The 21,811-nt window shown below is 45.5% G+C and overlaps 1 protein-coding gene across 1 annotated transcript; it reads right to left on the reverse strand.

The window, feature by feature from the left end:
* Positions 1-1,734: 1,734 nt before the first annotated feature.
* Cenpv (centromere protein V) lies at positions 1,735-20,839 on the reverse strand. Its single transcript, XM_059270894.1, has 5 exons — positions 20,162-20,839; positions 17,635-17,733; positions 15,005-15,074; positions 4,220-4,334; positions 1,735-2,105 (listed from the first exon to the last, which is right to left on the reverse strand). The coding sequence occupies exons 1-5, from the start codon at positions 20,503-20,505 to the stop codon at positions 1,981-1,983; spliced, it is 753 nt and encodes a 250-aa protein (XP_059126877.1). The 5' UTR covers positions 20,506-20,839; the 3' UTR covers positions 1,735-1,980.
* Positions 20,840-21,811: the final 972 nt, after the last annotated feature.

The following is a 21,811-nucleotide window of genomic DNA, read 5'->3' on the forward strand; positions in this document are numbered from 1 at the left end:
TGGTATGCAGGCATACATGCAAATAGATTACTCATATACATAAAATATATAAATAAATACATTTTTTTTAAAAATTAAATTTACAAAATACCTTTTTAATTAAAAAATGAAGAATGCCTGGAATTTTTGGTATTGTTTATTTTTGAGACTGTGTCTGTGAAGTCTGGGCCATTTGGAACTTGCTATTCAGACCACCTGGCATGGAACTTGCCACAGTCCTCCAGCCTCTGACTCTTGAATACTGGGATGGATTACAGGCATGGGAAAACGTGGAGTTCGGACTCCAAAAGACCAGTTTCTGTGGGGTGCATAGCCCTAGGGCCGTCTGACTTTGACCAGTTAATAACAATGTGGGTTTCTACCAGCAAGCCAAGAAACTTGCTTGACTTCCTTTCCCTAACTCTTTGGCCTGTAGTCTACCCTACAAACTCATGGAGGTCAGAGGACAACTTTCAGGAGTGGGTTCTCTCCTCCTGCCATGGGTTCCTGGGATCTAGCTCGGGTTGTCAGGCTTGAGAGATTTTAGCCTCTGAGCTGCAAATTAGGACATTTTCTGATGTAACTGCTTTGGTGACTCTTCCCCTCAGTGTTTTCATTGGTTCCTTGGCTGTCTCCTTTACATTTCCATCATGCAGCTTTCCCCAAAAAGTCCCTTTAACTGCCAAGCATTGAACATCCTGGAGTAGTTAATAAACATTTGCTCTTTGTTTTAATAAAACTAATGAGGTGATTTGTGAGGCAGACTACAACATACAGGGACATGTGCTAATAATTTTTAAATGCTGTAATGAAAATAAATACTTTGCTAATTTTAAAAAGAAAAGATTTACTAAATGAGCTATTCAGCTATTTTAAATATTACAGTTTCTAGGAAATACCAAGTATTTAATAAACAAGTGTATTACATTAAAATGTTTGTACAACAGGCTGGCTTTATTTGTCTTGGTCAAAGCTGCTTTCAGTTTCTTAATATCTTTACAATAAATGCCAAATTTCTGATACTAAAACCTCAGTCAGTGACTATCCAAATCTTACTTTTTCGTTTTTTTTTTTTTTTTTTTTTTAATGTATGTGTGTGGTATGTGCATATGTATAATCTGTGTTGTATTCCCATGTGTGGTTAAGATGCTACATTTTACGTTACACCTATCTTACCACAATTAAAGAGAGGAAAAACGTGGTTAAGGCTGTTGCCTAGCATGCAGTGGCCCTGGCTGGGAAGCGCAGCACATGATAACAGAAAATCGAAATAAACAAAGAAGCTGGTTTACCTTATAAAAAAATGTGGACAGGCACAGTAGCACACGCTTATAACTTAGCACACAGGAGGCTGAGGCAGAAGTGCTGAGTCACAGGTCAGCCTGGGCCACATAATGAAACTATGAAAAGAGAGAAAAAGGGGAGACCACCACCACCAACGGAGCGCCCACCGTGACAAAAATGAACGAATATACGGATAAGAAAGAAACTAAAAGTTCAAGCCCAGAGTGACTCCTGCCACAGTCTCCCCAGGTCTTCCTGGACTAGCCGTGTGCCTCGTGAGCACCTGGGGTCCACATCTTCACAACTCACGGACTTCGGTCGTTCAGTCTTCCGGTCATACTCGCTGTTCCCGTCTTATCTCTTCTCAGTTTGGCTGCGGTGTCTTATCGGTGCCGACTACTTTAATCTGCTGCTATGTGACAGGCCTCAGAGGCAAAAGTCAAAGTTCAAAGGAATGAGGGACCACAGTAATAGCGTTTAATGTCAGAAATGTTTATTTTCTAAAAGATCACACAAAAGTTGGTGAAGGGAGAAGGTCAACTGTCTTACATGAAATCCGGGCTAAGGGCAGAGCTGCCGAAAGAAATGGGGGCTGGAGCGAACCGCAGGGACACTGGGAGTGGAGATGGCAGCCCAGGTCTGCACAGCGACACACACCCATGCAACCCACAGGGCTGCTGCCCTGCTCACTCCGTCTCTGGAAGGAGGAGCAGGAGCTCACTCTTTAGACATGTTCTTGATGGTCTTGTGCTCCTTCATGGCTCTCTCCCAGTCACTGCCATTGAATTCCTCAGTGACCACACTCCGAACAGTGCCTTCATCCAGGCAGTGGGGGGCGATTCCTAGGGGCAAGTGGAACAGAGAGAGGGGATCCAAGTGTGGGTAAGACCAGAGAATGAGACAAGCCTCTCCTGCGAGCACCTTGATCCCACATGTGAGCTATCTGAGTGGTGGGTTCTAGCTTGCCACCTCCACTTTTGAGGCTGTGTGGCCAGCTGATGTACTAAGAACGTTCTAGCTCAGCCTATGTCTTCAGCATTCTGGCTTATTTATGGTCCTTACCTGCCACGTGAAAGCCAGATACCCTGAATGAGGGTCAGCCAATGCTGGGCAGCATTCAAAGCCTCTGAGGCCGGGGACACAGCTCAGTGGTAGAACACTTGCCTAGTGAATATATAAGGCCCTATGGTCAATCCCCAGTACAGGGAGTGGAGGTGGGCTGAATGTGGAAAGGATTAGAAAGGTTCAGGCCTGGCCCAATTCTCAGGCCTTTCCTGGGTTTAGATTAATTAAATACTTCTCAATTTACACAGGACTTTGTAACTATTAAAACACTTTCCTGAGCAGACATAGTGGTACATGCCTTAATCTTATCAATCAAGTAGCAGAAGCAAGAAGCCTGTCAGGAGGCTAGCCTGGACTACACACAGGAAAACAGGATCTCAAAACCAAACCCACACTAAACAAACAACAACAACAAAAACCCCCTGCCTGTTTCAAGGTAACCAGGATCTGTCAGACCAGGGAGCAGCAGCTGCTGCTGAAGACTCGGGGTAGAGAGACTTGCATGCTGTCCTGCCTTCTCCTCCATGTGCCAGGAGACAGGCACAGGCACAGCACAGCTGCATCCGCAGCTCCAGCAGCTATTACCCAGGGACATGTCAGCTTCATTTCACTCTGTCTAAGGGCTGGTTGTATCCAGCCCACCCCCAGATCAAGCAGGGCCTGAAAAGGGCTCTGGAGGCCCCTCTGGCTTCTTTTTTGAAGTATATATTTAGTTTCTGTGTACAGTGCATTCTATCTGTGGACCACGTGTGTGTGAGCCTGGTGCGTGGAGAAGAACAGAGAGCATTGGACCCGAGATTACAGACAGTTAGGAGTCATCTTCTGGTGCTGGAAACCAAACGCAGGTCCTCTGCAAGATCAGCCAGTGATCTTAACCACTGAGCTGACTCTCCAGCTCCCCCATCTTTTGAGAGAGGGTGTCTAGCCTAGACTTACCACGAACTAACTATGTACCTGAAAATGATCTTGAACTTTCGATAACTGTCTTCATCTCTCGAGTGCTGGGAGTACAGGTGTGCACCACCACACCTGGCTTTCTTACTTCTTTCTTTGTTTGGTTTTGAGTTTTTGAGACTGGGTTTCTCTGTGTAACAGCCCTGGCTGTCCTGGAACTCACTTTGTAGACCAGGCTGGCCTCGAACTCACAGAGACCAATCCACCTGCCTCTTCCTCCCAAGTGCTGGGATCAAAGGTATGCACCACCACACCTGGCCCTTTTTTCTTTTTTGAACAAACCAAATTAAATTTTTTTTACCTATCTAGTTAGGGACAAGGTGAAGATCCTACATGCCAGGCAAGTGCTCACTACCACCGAGCTACAGCGATAGCCCTGAATTTTGTTTTCAAATAGCATCAGCAAGAGCCATCATCCTGGGTCTTCTCTCCCTTTACACGTCATTGCTCCAGTGGCCTCCCCTGAACCTAAGGCCCATTTCCCACCCACCTTTTTTTTTTTAATTACTTACGTATTTAATGTGTATAGGTGTTTAGCCTGCATACACCACATGCATACAGTGCCCATAGAGACCAGAGGAAGATGCCAGATCTCCAAGACTGGAGTTACAAATAGATTGAGAGTAGGAATCGAACCCCGGTCCTCTGGAAGAGCAGCCAGTATTCTTAACCACTGAGCCATCTCTCCAGCCTCCCCCCACCTATCTTCCCTCTACCTTGTATGGTGTGCCCACAGCCCTCCAGTACCAGGGAATAAGAACCACCTACAGATGGACTCTGAAACACTTGACTGGATGCCCAGACACTTGACCAGAACCCACTAGAGGGGCCCTGTTCTTCTGACACACGCCAGGGCCCACCTGTCCAACCAGCACTCAAACCCGCAAGCACCCCGGCTCCTCAGGGTCCCAAGCCCACAGACACTTCCTTCACTCACCAAAGCCTCCGGGGTTGGAACGCGGAGTGTAGAAGCTCTGGACACCACATCTCTTACAGAAGGTGTGCTGGGCTTTGTGCGTGTTGAACGTGTATGTGGTTATGCTCTCAGCGCCCTGGAGAACAGACACAAATGGACGAGGAGATCATTTAAGGTTACTAAAAGTAAATCTTTTGAAAGGATTAGTGGGGTGCCCTTTTGTAGAGTTCTCTGGGTTGTGGAGATGGCTCCCATTTCCTAGAAAAGCTTTAGAGCTTCTTGACAACAGGGACCCGTCTGGACTCCCCAGACACAATTCACTCTGGAGCCCGACAGTCTACAGATCCTCCTATGCCAACTGTGCATGAACAACCCAACCTCGAGTTGATGTACACCAAAACAGAATACCCTCTCAGAGTCCGAGGGAACAGCTGCCTGCTTCCCAGTGCCGCTCACCTGAGGGACTGGCTCTCCACGTCTCCAAAAAGCATTGCTCAAGATCTTAAGGACACTACTGACTATACTTGAATTATTTATAAAGGAAAAGCTAGGAAAAAACTCTTTGCCACATGTCATAAACAAAGGGTTAGTTTTCTTTTTTCTTTTTCTTTTTTTTTTCTTTTTTTTTTTTTTTTTTGTTTTGGTTTTGTTTTTTTTGTTTTTCAGACAGGGTTCTCTGTGTTATAGCTCTGGCTGTCCTGGAACTCACTTTGTAGACCAGGCTAGCCTTGAACTCATAGAGCTCTACCTACCTCTGTTTCCCAAGAGCTGGGATTAAAAGCATGTGCCACCACCACCACCTGGCTAAAGGTTAGTTTTCTTAATGGACAATATGGATGAAAAATGGGCAAAGAATACGAATGGGCAGTTGAGAGAAAAAAAAGAACATATGAAATGATGCTTACATTGATGACCTATAACAAGATACTTCCCAGTACCTGGTGAGAAAGATTAAAAAATCACAAATGTGAGGCTGGAGAGATGGCTCAGCAGTTAGAGCATATAGTGCTTTTGCAGAGGACCTGAGAGTTCTGTTGCCAGTGCCAATATCAGGTGGCTCAAAACTGCCTATAACTCCTGCTCCACAGACAGCCAGTGCTTTTACCCTCCACAGGCACCTGCATTCATGTGCACATGCACACATGCACAGATACATGCACATATACATAATGAAAACTCACTGACCTAACAACCTCTTCCGGCCTCCATGGGCACTGGCATGTACATGTGCCTACTAACAATGCACGTAAAATATAAATACATAAACACAAAACACGTAAAAATATAAATAAATCTTTGTTTTTAAAATCACAATGGTAGAGGCCAGAGGGATGGCTCAGTATTTGGGAGTACTGGCTGCTCTTCCAGAGGACCCAGCACCCATATGGCAGCTCATGGCTGTCTGTGGCTCCACTTCCAGGGGATCTGACACCCTCACAGACATATATGCAGGCAAAACACCAATGCAATGAAATGAAAATAAATAAAGCATTTTAAAAAAATCACAATGGGCCAGGTGGTAGTGGCACACGCCTTTAATCCCATCAGGCAGATCTCTGTGAGTTCGAGTTCCAGGACAGGCTACAAAGCTACAGAGAAACCCTGTCTCGGAAAAAAAAAAGCTGGGGGGCAGGGGGCGGCAGCAGTTAAGAGCACTGTCAGCTCTTCCAGAGATCTGAATTCAATTCCCAGCAACCACATGGTGGCTCACAACCATCTATAATGGGATCTGATGCCCTTTTCTGGCATGCAGGTGTACATGCAGAGAGAGCACCATATACATAAAACTAAATAAATAAATTAATTAATTAAATTAAAACAAATCCCAATGGTGGTTAATATGACGTTGAAAAGCAGACACAGAAATAGACATTTTGCCAGTGATGGTGACGCATGCCTGTAATCCTAGCACTTGGGAGGTGGAATCCTGGCATCTAGACAGAAGGATCAGAGATTCAACATCACCCCAAACTAGCTCAAGGCCAGCTGGGGCTGCACGAGACCATGTCTCAAACAAAAAATCGTAACAATGAGGGGCTAGCTGGAGAAATGGGTTGACAGTTAAGAGCACTTCTTGCTCTTTCAGAGGACTGGAGTTTGGGTTTCAGTACCCATGGGCAGCTCATAACCACCTGTAAGTCCAGCTGCAGGGCATCTGAAAAATTCTTCTAGCCTCCACAGGCACTGGCATGCCCATGTGCCTACAAATAATGGAGACACACATATACACACACATACAGAAACATAAAATAAAGAGTGCTTGCAAATACTAAGCAGCACTAACCATCTCCAAGTTTCCAAAGTGAAAAACACAAGATGTAAAACATGGGTTGTAGGTATGGCACATGGTGGAGCCCATGTGGGCATGTTAGGACACACTAGGCCCTGGATTCAACCAGCATGACAAAGATGGGGGGGTTAACTGTTTACTAGAATTTTTTTTTTAATATACATCCTTGTATGTTTTCCATGCATATAAATTGTTCAAGAGGATCTAAAAACAGTTGTTCTCAAAGAGCAGAAACTTGGTGGCTGAAGAGTAGGGGGTTATTGAGCTGGAGAGATGGCTCAGGGGCTAAGAGAGCTTGAGCTTGCTGCCCAATCATGAGGGCCAGAATTCATATCCTAGCACATACACTGGACACCTTACAGTGTCCTATAACTCCCACTCTAAGGGATCCAATGTTTTTCTCTGTGGGCTTCTGCATACGTGCACAGTCATGTAGACACATAAATGCAAATACACACAAACTCACACATACATTAAAAAAATAAATTTTACATTTTTTTTTTAAGCTGGGTAGTGTTGGTACACACCTTTGATCCCAGCACTTGAGAGGCAGAGGCAGGCGGATCCCTGCGAGTTTGAGGCCAGCCTGGTCTACAGAGGGAGTTCCAGGATAGCCAAGACTACACAGAGAAACCCTGTCTTGAAAAACAAAACAAAACAAAGTTTTAAACATTTATTTTATTTCTATCTTATGTGCATTGGTGTTTTGCCTGTGTATATGTCTGTGTGAGGATGTCGGATCCTGAGGGTGTCAGACTTACAGACATTTGTGAGTTGCCACGTGGGTACTGGGAAAAAAATTGAACCTTGGTCCTCTGGAAAGCAGTCAGTGCTCTTAACTGCTGAGCCATCTCTCCAGCCCCATACATTTTTTTTAATGTAAAGATTTATCTATTGTATTTCACATATATGAGTGTTTCGACTGCATATATATATATATATATATATATATATATATATATATATATATGCACCTAGTGTGTGCCTGGTTCCATGACGGTAAGAAGAGGGCATCAGACCCTGGGGACTGGAGTTACAGATGGCTGTGAATCAGTATGTGGGTGCCAGGAATTGAATCCAGGTTCTCTGGAAGAGTAACAAGTGCTCTTAACCTCTGAGCTCTCTCCAAGCCCCTGAAAATATTTTATTGTTTTATTTTAATTATGTGTATGTGTTTGTTGGTACTCTTGGAAGCCAGAGACACTGGGTCATGGGACTCAAATTCAGGTCCTCTGCAAAAGCAGTACAGGCTCTTAACCACTGAGTTAACTCCAGCCTTGATCTAAAAATGTTTTAAACAGTGGTGGCTGCGACTTATTAGTATACATTTCACATTTCTCCCATACTTCCTCATGGGCCACTGACTGCCATCTACCACGAGCTTCCTAAGGTTTTTGTTTGTTTGTTTTAATTGGAGCTACATGTGCACACAGAGGACTTCCTGCAAAAATAGCTCCAAGCTTCTTACCCACAACCTGGCACATCAGAACCACCAGGTTCAGCAAGACCCTCGACACCTTACCTGATCTCATCTATCACTACAAGTCACCCAGTGATACCCAGATCCTTTTCATCTATGCACCCACCAACTGGATCCCATGTGCCCTGCCTGTCATCATCAAAATCTGCCAATGGAACCCGGTATAGTGGTGCATGCCGTTAGTCCCAGCACTTGGGAGGCTGAGGCAGGCATGAGGCCAGCCTGGTTTACAGGGAGTTCCAGGACAGCCATAGCTACATTGTGAGACTCTTGTTTTGGGGTTTTTTTTTTTTGTTTTGTTTTGTTTTTTTATTATTTTTAAAAATTTATTTATTTATCTTTATTTCACATATATTGGTATTTTAGCCATGGGTGATGGGTCCCAGGAATTGGAGTTACAGACAGTTGTGAGCTGCCATGTGGGTGCTGGGAATTGAACCAGGGTCCTCTGGAAGAGCAGTCAGTGCTCTTAACCACTGAGCCATCTCTCCAGCCCCTGAGACTCTTGTTTAGGAAAAAAAAATTCCACATGGGTCATTCCTTGACTTCTTAACACCAATGACAAATCCAATGACTGTGTCATTTTCTTTCTTTCCTTTTTAAAGCAGGTCTAGAATTGAACCTTGAACGTCAGGCACGTGAGGCAAGCACTCACTGGTGAGCTACAGCCCCAAATGGCCACCTTTTTGATAAATTTTATTTACCATCACTTTGTGAGTATGTACGATTGTGGTAGTGGGGGAACATGCACGCCATGGCCCGTGTGTAGTCCAAAGACAACTTCAGTGGTCCTTTATCTCCTTTCATTTGCAGATGGGCTTCTGGAATCAGACTCAGGTCACCAAGCCTGCACTGTTGGTCCACAACCATTCCTTTGACCACTGAATCCTTCTGAACATGGCTCTCTACAGCATTCCATTGTAAAGCATTGCCACTGAATACACCACATTCTGTGTTTATTTCCTCAAGACCTACTTCCTCTTCTGTTCATGTACTGAAAAATATTCACAGGCCTGAACTGTCCTCAGCCTTCTCTTTGCCCTGGATACCTTTACACAGCTGACCTCCCATGCTGCAGAGGCCTAAGGACAAATGTGCCAGAACTCCCAGGTCACTGGTCCCATCTCTGCTGTATCCAGACTTGTAGATCCAGCTTCCAACTAGCCAACAGGAAGACTGTGAGCAAATCGAGGGAGGACGTGTGCCCTAGAGCACCAGGAAGGACATGTAGAAGCCTTGTAAAGAAGTGTGCCACAGAGCACCAGGAAGTGTGTGGAGAGGCCCAGGGAAGAAGTGTGCCACAGAGCACCAGGAAGTGTGTGGAGAGGCCCAAGGAAGAAGCGTGTCACAGAGCACCAGGAAGTGTGTGGACGAGACTGTGGAGGAAACAGAGGACCAACTCCCCCCCCAGGCTGCATCTATTGGCATCTTCAAGAGCTTCCTGTTGCAGGGTCTTAGGAACGAGGTTGAGGACAGACTGCATGTTAGTGCACTTCTGCCCTACAGGCCAGATGAAGGGTCCCTGTGTTCTTTACCCACAGACATCCATACCACACCTTCTGTGATGAGGACAGAGGTACAGACAAAGGTATAGGGACAAAGACAGAGACAAAGAAAAGGATACAAAGTAGATGTCTATCTGTTCTCTCACTGCCTTATTTATGGTTCTACTGCTGTGAGGAGACATCATGACCAAGGCAGCTTATTAAAGGAAGCATTGAATTGAGGGCTTTCAGGAGCTTCAGTGGGTGAGTCCTCGCTCTTCATGGTGAGGAGCTTGTGGGCAGGCAGGCATGGTGCTGGAACAATAACTGAGAGCTTACATCTGATCCACAGTCAGCTAACAGAGAGCGAGAGACTGGACCTGGTGTGGGCTTTGAAACCTCAAAGTTCTCCCCCAGTGACATACCACTTCCAACAAGGCCTGTGTTGGAAATGTTTATACCAACTTGACACAAGCTAGGGTCATCGGAGAGGAGGGAACCTCAATTGAGAAAAAGCCTCCATAAGATCACTGTAGGCAAGCCAGGAGGGCATTTTCTTAATTAGTGATTGATAGGTGAGGGCCAAGCCCATTGTGGGTGAGGCCACTCCTGGGCTGTTTTACAAGAAAGCAGGCTGAGCGAGCCATGGGGAGCAAGCCAGTAAGCAGCACCCTCCATGGCCTCTGCATCAGCTCCTGTCTCCAGGTTCCTGCCCTGTTTGAATTCCTGTTCCTGTTCAATGATGAGCAGTGATATGGAAGTGTAAGCCAAACAAACCCTTTTCTCCCCAAGGTGCTTTGGTCATGGTGTTTCATCACAGCAACAGCAACCCTAAAACAAGGCCATACCTTCTAATCTTTCTTAGACAGTCTACCAATTAGGAACTATGCATTCAAATACATGAGCTGATGAAGACCATTCTCATTCAAACCCTGCTCCAGATAATCAAGAATCTGAGGAGGGACTACTTACCACCATAGATAGGACCCCCCCCCCCCCCCAAGGAAGAGGGAAGGAGGAAAGATGGGAAGAAAGGAACCCTGGCCTCCCACATTGGAGATTTAAATCGCACAGACTTGGTAGGCTGGAGAGATTGCTTAGCAATTAAGAGCACTTAATGCCCTTGCAGAGGACCTGAGTTCAATTCCCAGCACCCATAAGGTGGCTCACAACTATCTTAACTTCAGCTCCAGGCACACATGTGTTGCATATACATGCTGGCAGACAAAACATCCAGACACATAAAAATAATTTTTTTGAGACAAGGTCTCTCTCTATAGGCTTGGCTGTCCTGGAGCTTCCTTTGTAGACCAAGGCAGCCTCAAACTCACAGAGATTCTCCTGTCTCTGCCTCCTGAATGCTGAGTTTAAAGATGTGCACCATCACACCTGGCCATAAATCTTAAGAAAAAAACCCATTGACTTGAAAAGACTAAGACCACAAAGCTACACAGAGAAACCCTGTCTCAAAAAAACAAACAAACAAAAAACAAAAAAGAAAAGAAAAGACTAAGACATACATGGCCATCTACTCAGTCTTTCCTCCTAGAAGCCTACTGAGAGCCCACTTGCACTAAACCCCACCAGACCAGGAACTGGCTCAGCATGGCAACAGGTAGGACCGGCCTTGGACACAACCTGCAGTCTCATAGTAAAGAAGAGGAATGTCTACCAAATTTTTGCACAGGCTCACAGTCTGTGGGACTGCGAGGGGAAGGGGAGGAAAGGAAGACAGAATCAAAGCCCAGCCCCACCCCCACACTATCTAGAATCTGCTAAAAAGACATCTTGAGAATCTCTGCTCCAGCCTCACCCTCCCATTCCAGACCCCACCCCTCAGAAAGCCCAAGGGTCGGCTCCTCCCCCAGAGATGCTCAGAACCACACCTACAGGGTATTTAAGACACGTCTCCAACCTGCCATGGGATTTCTCTCCTGCTTTCTTCCCCCCAGAAATACCTGGTCGTGCATTGCTCAGATTTAAACCTGGACTTTTAATTTGGCCTGATCTGATCTATTGCATTGGTGGAGAAACACAATATCAGGGTACAGAAACCTTTCAATCTTACAAAATTTGTATTCTCCTTCCCAGAGATTTTGTTTCTAAGAGAACTAATTCTAAAGAAAAATTGCCAAAGATGTATACACAGGGAAATTCATCACAATGTTGTTTATAATTCAAGGAGTGAAATGGGGGTTGGAGAGATGACTTAAAAGTTAAGAGAACGTTGGGAGATGGTGGCACATGCCTTTAATCCCAGCACTATGGAGGCAGAGGCAGGTGGATCTCTGTGAGTTACAGGCTAGCCTGATCTACAGAGAGAGTTCCAGGACAGGCTCCAAAGCTACACAGAGAAACCCTGTCTTGAAAAACCAAACAAATGAAACAGTTAAAAGCACTGGCTGCTCTTGCAGAGGACCCAGGTTTGATTTCCAGCACTCACATAGTGGCTCACAACCCTCTGTAACTGCAGTTCTGGGGATCTGCCACCCTCGTCTGGTGTCCGAGGACACTGCATTCATGCAGTGCACAGATGTACATGCAGGCGAAACCCACACACATAAAATAATACAGGTTTTTTTTGTTGTCGTTTTGTTTTCAAGACAGGGTTTCTCTGTGTAGTTTTGCGCCTTTCCTGGAACTCACTTTGTAGACCAGGCTGGCCTCGAACTCACAGAGATCCGCCTGGCTCTGCCTCCCGAGTGCTGGGATTAAAGGCGTGCGCCACCACCGCCTGGCCCAAAATAATACAGTTTTTAAATGGACTACTCAAGCCAGGAATGCACCACTGCAAATTCAAGAGTGATGGGATAAGTCAGCCAAGAAACTGGCTGGGGAGGGAGGGAGATGGTCTGTACACGTCCACAGTGACGAAATGACACTTAAAAACAGGGGGGTGTAGCTCAGTGGTACGGGACTGGCCTTGGCTCAACTCTCACACTGAATAAAAAGGAAAGAAAAATCTGTGTTGTTTTTTTTTTTCCAACTAGGAAATGATAAAGTAGTTTATAGACAGAATAGGGTTTGTTTGTTTGTTTTTGTCTTTTGAGACAGGGTTTCTCTGTGTAGCCCTAGCTGTCCTGGAACTCACTCTGGAGACCAGGCTAGCCACAAACTCACAGAGATCTGCCTACCTCTGCCTCCCAAGGGCTAGGATTAAAGGTGTGAGCCACCACACCTGGACAGAACAGTTATACACTCCCCCACAACACCTTTTATTTACTTATTTTTTTGAGACAAGATATAGCTAATGTTGCTCAAGTTGGCCCCACCCACAAAGGACTGGGTCCTCTAGATCAATCACTAATTAAGAAAATGCCCTACAGGTCTGCCTAGAGCCCAGTGTTACTGAGACATTTTCTCAATTGAGGGTCCCTTCTCTCCAGTAACTCTAGCTTGTATGAAGCTAACATAAGCCTAGCCAGCACATTGGCTTATATAATATTTTGATAAAAACTATGACAATCCTGGTAGTATGCACTTGTAGTTGTAGGTACTTAGGAGACTGAAGCAGGAGGGTCTCTTAAGGCTAGAAGCCCAGGAGGCAGTCTGGGCCACAGAGCAGGATCCAAATAAATAATAAAGGTGAGATGACCCCGTGGGTAAGGGTTTCCATGCAAACCTGGTGACCTGAGGACTTACATGGTAGGAGGAGAAAACTTAGTCTTGTATGTTGTCCTCTGACCTCCACGGGTACACTATGGCATGTGTGCCTACAGACATACATATAGCATTAAATAAAATAAAATTCAGGGGCCAGAGAGCAAGCGAGCTCAGCTGCTGTTCTCACAGAGGACCTGAGTTCAGTTCCTTGCACCACAAGGAGGCTTGCAGCCATCCTTAACTCCAATTCCAGGGCATCTTATGCCCTCTTCTGGCCTCCACAGGCACCAGACACATATATACATGCAGGCAAAATATTCATACATATAAAATAATAAAAATTTTAAAACTGGACTCAAGTCAGGAATTCACTACTAAAATATAATTTAAAAGCAACTATGTATATACATATATATACATATATACATATATATACATATATACATATATATACATATATATTTTGTTTGTTGAGACTCACTATGTAACTTTGGCAGTCCTGGAACTCACTATGTAGACCAGCCTAGCTTCAAACTCACAGAGATCCATCTGTCTCTGCCTCCTGAGTGCTGGGATTAAAAGTATGCACCACCAGCTGTAACAACATATTTAGATGTATTTATCTCTATAATAACATCAAGTACAAATGGCCAGGAATATAGATCAGTCAGGAGAGTGTTTGCCTAGGATGCAGAAGCCAGGTTCAAACCCTAGCAGTGTATAAGCTGGGCTTGGTGGCACACACCTGTAATTCCAGTGCTCAGATAAGAACAAGAGGATCAGGAGTTCAAGGGCAGCCTAGGATACATGAGACCCAATCACAGAGAGAGAGAGAGAGAGAGAGAGACAGAGACAGAGACAGACAGACAGACAGAAAAGGAGAATAATGTATAAAGATGTGTGTCAAAAAATAGTAGTGATTACTTTTGAATGATTTTATTTTTCTTATAATTTTTCAAAAGTAATACAGGTTATTCAGATAATTTTTCAGTTTTCAAAATGATTTTTTTTTTCCTGGAGCTGAGGACCGAACTTAGGGCCTTGCACTTGCTAGGCAAGCTCTCTACCACTGAGCTAAATCCCCAGCCCTCAAAATGATTTTAATTGATTTTCTGAGTTTGAAAATATTTCTACAATAATATCGAATCTGCTTTCCAAAACAAAGGGAAGACAGGCATAGTGGTACATGCCCGTGACCCCAGCCCTCAGGAGGCAGAAACACGAGGATCAGGAGTTCAAGGCCAGCCTGGCTGTCTCAAAACAATTTATCAACTCAAAAAGTAAATAACTGGGGACTAGTGAGAAGGCTCAACAGGTAAAGGTCTTACCACAGAAGCCTGGCGACTTGAGTGTGACCCTAGAAACCCTGTAAAGCTGGAAGGAGAAAGCCAGTTCCACAGAGCTGTCTTTTGGTCTCCACATGAGTGCTGTGCCATGTGCCTACCCCACTAACAAATAAAAGATTTAAAGGAAAAATAACTAAGCCAGTTAAGTACACCTGGGGGCTAGGGACAGAGCTCAGTGGCAAAGCATTTGCCTACCATAATCGAGGCCCTGAGTTCAATCCCCAGTACCTACCAAAAAAAAAAAAAAAAAAAAAAAAAAAAAAAAAAAAAAAAAAAAAAAAAAGAAAGAAAGAAAGAAAGAAAGAAAGAAAGAAAGAAAGACATGAACCTGAATGGAAAGTAATCAGAAACTAGGAATAATGGTATCTCTGTGATCCCAGGACTCAGGAGGCTTAGGTAAGAGGATCTTTAAGTTTGAAGCTGGCCTAGGCTACACAGTGAGACTCCACCTAAGAAAAAAAAGGATCTCAAAGCCCTTAAAAGGTCCTACTAAGCTCTCTGCCCCTCACACTGTACAGCAAGCCGGCTAAAAAGATGCGGTAGGGGATCCTGGGTCCTTACACATGGGCTTTACCCACTCTGACCCTGCTTGTAAGTACTAACCTTCAGGAGTTTGAAGCGAGAAGCTGGAACAATGAAGTGTCTATTCTGCTTCTTCTTGCAAATGCTACAGCTACAGAAAGAGCAAAGGCCAGATTATGAGTTACCATCTGCATTGTCCATATGCCCAAGCAGCCCAGCCCAATGCCTGCAGAACCAGCTGACCTCAAATGGGACACCCTTCTCAGCACCATCCAGGGAAGGGAAACTTAGGCAGCTGGACAGGCCACCTGGAGCCTCTGCGCTTCGTGGCTGTGAAGCCTGCTGGTGACAGAGCCAGCAGGGGAGACCACACAGCATTCAGCAATCCTGGACCTCATTTTCTGCTGCCCCCCCTCCCGGCCCTGAAGAGAAACAGTGGACTTAAAAGACACTCAGAAAATGAATTCAGACATTTCTATACGTTCATGCCTCTTTAGATGGGCACACCAGAGCCAAGGAAAGAACCGTAGGCTTCCCCCTGTCTCCACATAAGAAAACCAAGCTCTAAGCGTTTTACCCAGAAATACCAAACTGGAAACTGAGTCAAAATCTGCTCTTTTCAACTCCCCATTTTTGTCTGTTTTTATTTCTCTACCCTAGGGATAGTGAACTCAGGTATCACACATACTAAGCAGGCATTCTACTACTAAAGCACACCTCAAGCCCTTCAATTCACGTTTTGTTTTTTTTTTCTTTTTAAATTTAACTTTGGGGCTAGAGATGGCTCAGTGGTTAAGCGCACTGACTGTTCTTTCAGAGAACCCTGGTTCGATTCCCATTATCCACCTGGTGGCTCACAGTTCCAGGGTACCAAACACCTCTTCTGACCCCTGGGGCATGTGGTGAACAGACATCCATGCAGGCAAAAACACCCACAAGCATAAAATAGGTATTTTTTTTTTAAGTTTTAACTTTATTTTATTCTTTGAGACAGAGGGTCATGTTAAAAATTTGTCTTTTATTTTATTTTTTGAGACAGGGCCTCACGTATCCCCAGGCTGGCTTCAAACTTGCTAAAGAATTAAAGATGGCTTACAGCTTCTTTGCTTGCTTGCTTACTTTTCATTTTGAGAGCAGAGTGTCATGGACACTAACACCATGCAGCTGGGGACAACCTTTAACCTCTGATCCTCCTGTCTCTACCTCCCCCCAGGACAACAGACATGTGACATCATGCCCAGTTTATACAGAAGTAGGGGTCAAATCCAGAGCTTTGCACATGCTGGGCAAACACCCTACTAAATGGGCCGCATCCCCAGCCCCAGTTCACCTTTTAAAACACTCTGTCTTAGTATAGGATTCTCCAAGAAACTATGCCATAATGTTTCTTTCCAAATCTGGATTCTATTAGTGGCCTAGCCAGTTCTTCACTTGAGGAATTCCATAGTATTTATTATTCACATGAAATTCAGGTACCATTAGAGGTAAAGGACCGGACCCTCTTGAGTAATTATGCCAACAGCTGGTCCAGAAGGCAGACCCTGTTGTTCTCACTCTATTATTATGCCAGGGAAGGTGCTTAAGAAGCAGGCCTGCCACTGATCTGGGTGGTATCATGGGCCTCATGCCAAGAACAGAGAGAGAGAGCCAGTACATGAAAAGTTTCTAGCCGGGCATTGGTGGCGCATGCCTTTAATCCCAGCACTCACGAGGCAGAGCCAGGCAGATCTTTGTGAGTTCGAGGCCAGCCTGGTCTACAGAGCAAGATCCAGGACAGGAACCAAAACTACACAGAGAAACCCTGTCTCAACCCCCCCCCCAAAAAAAAGAAAGAAAGAAAAAAGAAAAGCTTCTAGGTGTACATATATACTCTCCACCCAATTACTTTCATCTAGCTTCACAGATAGACTCCTAAGAAGATTCTGCTCAAGATAGGATTCCCAGCATCCCAGCAAAGAATTAGGGCCAGCCTGATCCACTTCCTGCTAATCACCCCTAAATCAGTGGTATCAGCTGGAGGCATGAGCCTATAAGCCACAGCTCTGAAAGCCCTGCTTTGTCACCTGAACTGTACTGTGGGGCTCTGTGGTATATATACACATAGGCACAGTCTCCCACACGTACAAACTATAGGTGTTACTCTGACTAACTCAGAATGTTTAGCCTTCCCCTACTTTAAAAAAAAAAAAAAAATCACACCAGGTGGTGGTGGCGCACACCTTTAATCCCAGTACTCAGGAGGCAGAGGCCGGTGGATCTCTGAGTTTGAGGCTAGCCTGGTCTACACAGTGAGTTCCAGGGCAGCTAGGACTACACATAGAAACCCTGTCTCCAAAAAACCAAAAAAACTAACTAACTAACCAGACTAGTGAGCTGGGTTGGCAACTAAAGGTACCCACCACCAGCCCGATGGCTGGATGATCCCACGACCAAGCAGAGAACTGACACCCACAAGCTGTCCTCTGACCTCCACACATGCTAAAGGTATAACATATAGTAACTTTTAAAACTGTCACTGAAAATTCCCAGTCAGACACACAAGCGGGAAGAGGAGAACAATGAACCTTTATGTGCCCAGTACCTGATATAACAGTTATCAGCTCGCGGCCAACACTGTTTCATCTACACCCTGACTCCCCAGACGGGTCTGAAACACAGTCTTTTTGGTCCTCGAGTCTTCTAAGCCAATGTGGAAAGATAAAAATACTCACTTGCAGTCGAAGATGTGTAAGTCTGCTGAAGCCCAAACTTCAAAACGGACCGCTCCACAGTGGCAGCCTCCCGTGTGCTTCACCAGGCCCTGGTACTCACTAAACGGAATAAAAACTAGAGCATAAGAACTTCTAACAGGCAGGCAGGGGCCTTGTGGCATGGCTCCTGTCTTTTTGTGCTCGAAAGAAAGGCAGGCTGGGACAACCACCAGGTACATTTCATAAAAGAGGTTCAGTTATTTTCGCTGTGAACGGTCTTGAATTTTATAAGACTGCAAAATAAAACATTCCCAGAATTCAGTAAATACGAAGATAGAGGAGAGGCCTAGCTCTCCCCGACCCAAACATTTTTATTTACATGTCAACTGTTGAGTGAAAAAAAAATATTTATGAGCTAAGTACCAAGAAGAGTCTTTACCAACCTTAAGCGGCCACCCAGCAAACTGGCCAAATATTTCATTTTGGTTGTAATAAAGTCAGTAAAGTGGCTATGTAAAAGCAAGACAGGTTGCCCAGTTGGGTCTACTGACTCAGAAATGCTTTCTGGGGGGATAACAAAGGCTTTCATAACTCTGGGATAACAAAGGCTTTCATAACTCCGTTCACTCTCCTCTTGTACTTCTCAAGTACATGACTTTTTACACAACTCTATACTGCCGGAGCCAGCCCCTAACTCAATATTAAGACTCAATGAACATCATGAAGCTCCTTCCCCAAAGACTAGACATTCTTGCCACTAATAAATGAGAGAACATTTCACGTGAACAATGAAGGGAAAACCCGCTCACTGCAGCCTTACTTTGCCATCTGATTAATGGCAAGACTGAATACTCTCCCAGGTCCCTCTAACAAGTTAACATCTCAATTTCTTCTTCCATAGACAATGTTTAGCGTAAACAAACAAACAAAAACCGCAAATGTTATTATATTTAGTAACAGAACGAGAAGCTCCTGTGATCATCCCACCGAGAGATTTCATATTTGCTATATATTCCTCCAAACCTTTTTCTATGCAATATTTGAATAAAATCGTTAGTGTATATAACATACACTTTCTTGGCACAAAAAAGTTAGCTTAGAGGACATAAAAGTAACTGTAAGCAAGCTTACAGCATGCTAATCTGCTGAGCAAAACATCTTTTCGTGCCAATATTTTTACTATCTTTTCCTAGATCATTATCAGCTTGTTTTCAGGGAAAATATTAACTCAAATTTTTGCTTTGTGCGTCTAAGGATTGGGGCTTTTTTGTTCGTTTCATTTTGAGACAGGGTGTCATGCAGCTTAGGCTGGCCTCAAATTAACTATGTAGACAAGGATGACCTTGAACTTCCAGATCTTCCTGCCTCCAGCTTCCAAGCACTGGGTTTACAGACACGGACCACATTACCCCTGGCTTGTTTCTGTTTTCCTTTCTTTCTTTCTCTCTTTCTTCTGAGAAAGGATGTTTCTGTAGCCCAGATTGGCCCTTAAATAGTTGTACTCCTCCACCTCTGCCTCCTAAAAACTAGTATTATAGGCATGTGCTACTGTGCCCAGCCCCATGGATCTTTATAGAGTATCTCTTAGACCTCCCAATAGCTAGTACACAACAGGTACTCAACAAATGTTATTTTTAATTTTTTAAGTTTTAATTGGTTTTTGTTTTAAGTTAATATTTTATAGTATTCAATTTATAGCCAAGGGGGATTAAAACTAAAAAGCAAAGCACAAAGAAAACTAAATAAATAGTCCGTTTCTGAGAGGATGCACCAACACCAAGAGAACTTTTTCTGGAACAAAGACAAAAGAACATCTTGATGTTTATGAAAAAGGAGCTCTGATTTTTAAGTAATCGTTCAGTTAATATCAGTTTTGTCTTTTATTGTTCTTTTTCAGTTCGTCTGGGAGTGAGAACCTGCATGACTAGGGCATTCAGTATTTCTCTGTAGCACAATGGTTAAATGAGGAGGGGGGTTCACATCCCATTTGGTAAAGAGGAGACAATTCTGGCCGGCATAGTTACCAGCTTTTTTCCCAGTAAAGGACCCCTGAGATGCTCCCTGGGCCATCTAAGAAGCTGGAAGCACTTCAGGAGCACAGATGGAGGAGAACAAAGTAAAGCCTGCCACCCGGGACCCCAGGTGAGAGCACAAAGCCTCTTCCCATTCCCTCCCGCACGCGTCGGTCCAGGACAGCGCTTTGCGCGCGCTTCCCTCCGGAATCAATAACCCGCGCCCTCCCTCCCGGGAACTGCCCGGAACAACTGGCCCTCGCTCCCTAAGGCCCCTAAATTCTCCACTTGGACCTTTCCTCCCGCCCGCCCTCCGAAAGCACGTGCAAATACGGGTAAAATGGTCTTGGTGGCAGGGAAACCGTGGGATGCCTGTCCTTTGCACCCGGAGAGGCCCTCCCGCGCATGCAGCCGGACACAGTCCTGAGCGGCCAGCCCGGGCAGCGGGGGCCTGGCCCCGGCTCCGCACTCAGCCTCGGGTCCCGCCGCCGGTGCGCACTTGGCAGGTGCTGGCCCGCCGCCCCCGCCACACTCACAAGGTGTCCAGCAGCAGCTTGGCGGCGCCCTCGAAGCTGAGCCGTTGCCGCTTCTGGAACGTCTCCCAGCGCTCCCGCTGCTCCCCCAGGTCGAGCGCAGACACCGAGGCGGCGGGGGTGTCGGCCGGCGGTGGCTCCTCGGCGGCCGCCTCCTGGGCCCGCGGCGGCGGCTTGGGCCGCGGCTTTGCCGACGGCTGCGAACCGGCCGCCCCGCCCCCGCCCCCGGCCTTAGCCTTGCCCGCCGCGCGCCGCGCGCGGCTTTCGCCGCCGGCCAGGCCCCCGGAGGCACCGGAGCGCCGCTGCTCCCGCGGCTCGGTCGCCACCGCGCTCCGCGTCCGCCGCATGTCTCCCTCAGCCAGGCGCACGTCTCCCTCAGCCAGGCGCACAGGCCTCTCCGCTCTGCGCGTCCCCGCCGGCTGATGCGCGTCCCCGCCTGTGACAACCTGAAGGCCCCGAGGGTGGTGCGCAGCACTCCGGGACACGCGAGCTCCGGACCCGGCTTCTGCGGCCTGCCGGCCACGGGAGACCCTCGGCCGTGTGGTCTAGTGTCGAGGAGGATCTAACAGGACCGCGCCTCCACCTGCGCTTGCAGGTAATCGCGCTCGTTTGATCTGCGAAGGCACTTTGGTCTCTACTGTCGCCAGGACCTTCAACCCTACATTCGGGACCTGGAGAAGGCCTAAGGTCAGGTCTCGATGCATGGCCACATCAGAGCCGACAAGCTTGGGCGACCTGGTCTCCAAGGTGGTGGTGACATTACCAACGTTGGAGAAGCCATGTGCCTAATAGGAGCTAACGTATATGTAAATGGTCTGGCACTTGCTAGTTGAAGCATAAATGACAGCTGGAATCCTTTGATTAATGGTCAACAGACATTTTGGGTTTTATTTTTTTATTTTTTATTATTTTTTTGCAGAACTGGGAATAGGTCCTATTGTGCAAACACTTTACACTGCGCCACATTCCCAGGCCTGGATTTTGTTTTCAATTTTAAGTAAATGAATAGATCCAGGATTATATTCTGTTTGTAGGCTTTTGCAGAATACGATACTGAAGTTTAAAGAAAAAAAATCACAAGAACACCCCCCACTCCCGGCATCCCAGATAGTCTCCAAACCCTCTTAGTTGCTGTCACACTTTCAAACATTTTCCTACTCATTTTCTTGAATTTTTCCTTTTCAACTTTGTTTTTGTTAATTCATACGTTTATTATAATGTATAATCCATTTATTTTCAGTCTTTGTGAGACTGAAAATATTGATTAAAGATTTTTTCCAAGTATATCTTTATCTATTTATAAATCTTCATGAAGTTTTAACACAAAATCCTCACTCCTTAAAACTTCTTAGATACACAATGTGTTCTGCTGTTTCCTTTGCTTTATAGTTTGCATAAAGTGCTCATATCTTAAATGTACAGATTTGCACCCACCGATTCAGATGTGGCACATCCTAGCACACTAGAATATCTCGAAAAAGAAAACAGAAGTGGGGTTGAAGAGATGGCTCAGAGGTTAAGCGGGCGCTGGTGGCTCTTCCAGATTTCCAGTAACCACATGGTGGCTCACAACCATCTGTAATAAAATCTGGTGCCCTCTTCTGGTGTGTAGGTATATATGCAGGCAGAACAATGTATACATAATAAATAAAT

The sequence above is a fragment of the Peromyscus eremicus genome, chromosome 8a, assembly GCF_949786415.1.
Source record: "Peromyscus eremicus chromosome 8a, PerEre_H2_v1, whole genome shotgun sequence".
Classification (NCBI taxonomy): domain Eukaryota; kingdom Metazoa; phylum Chordata; class Mammalia; order Rodentia; family Cricetidae; genus Peromyscus; species Peromyscus eremicus.

Bases quoted from the DNA above. Each gene is read 5' to 3' on its own strand.
- Cenpv (XM_059270894.1), bottom strand. From the start codon at position 20,505: ATGCGGCGGACGCGGAGCGCGGTGGCGACCGAGCCGCGGGAGCAGCGG. The intron at 17,734-20,161 runs GTGAGTGTGGCG...TATTCCGTTTAG, and splicing joins AAGCTGCTGCTGGACACCTT to TGAGTACCAGGGCCTGGTGA. The intron at 4,335-15,004 runs GTTAGTACTTAC...TCTGTTCTCCAG, and splicing joins CTCGCTTCAAACTCCTGAAG to GGCGCTGAGAGCATAACCAC.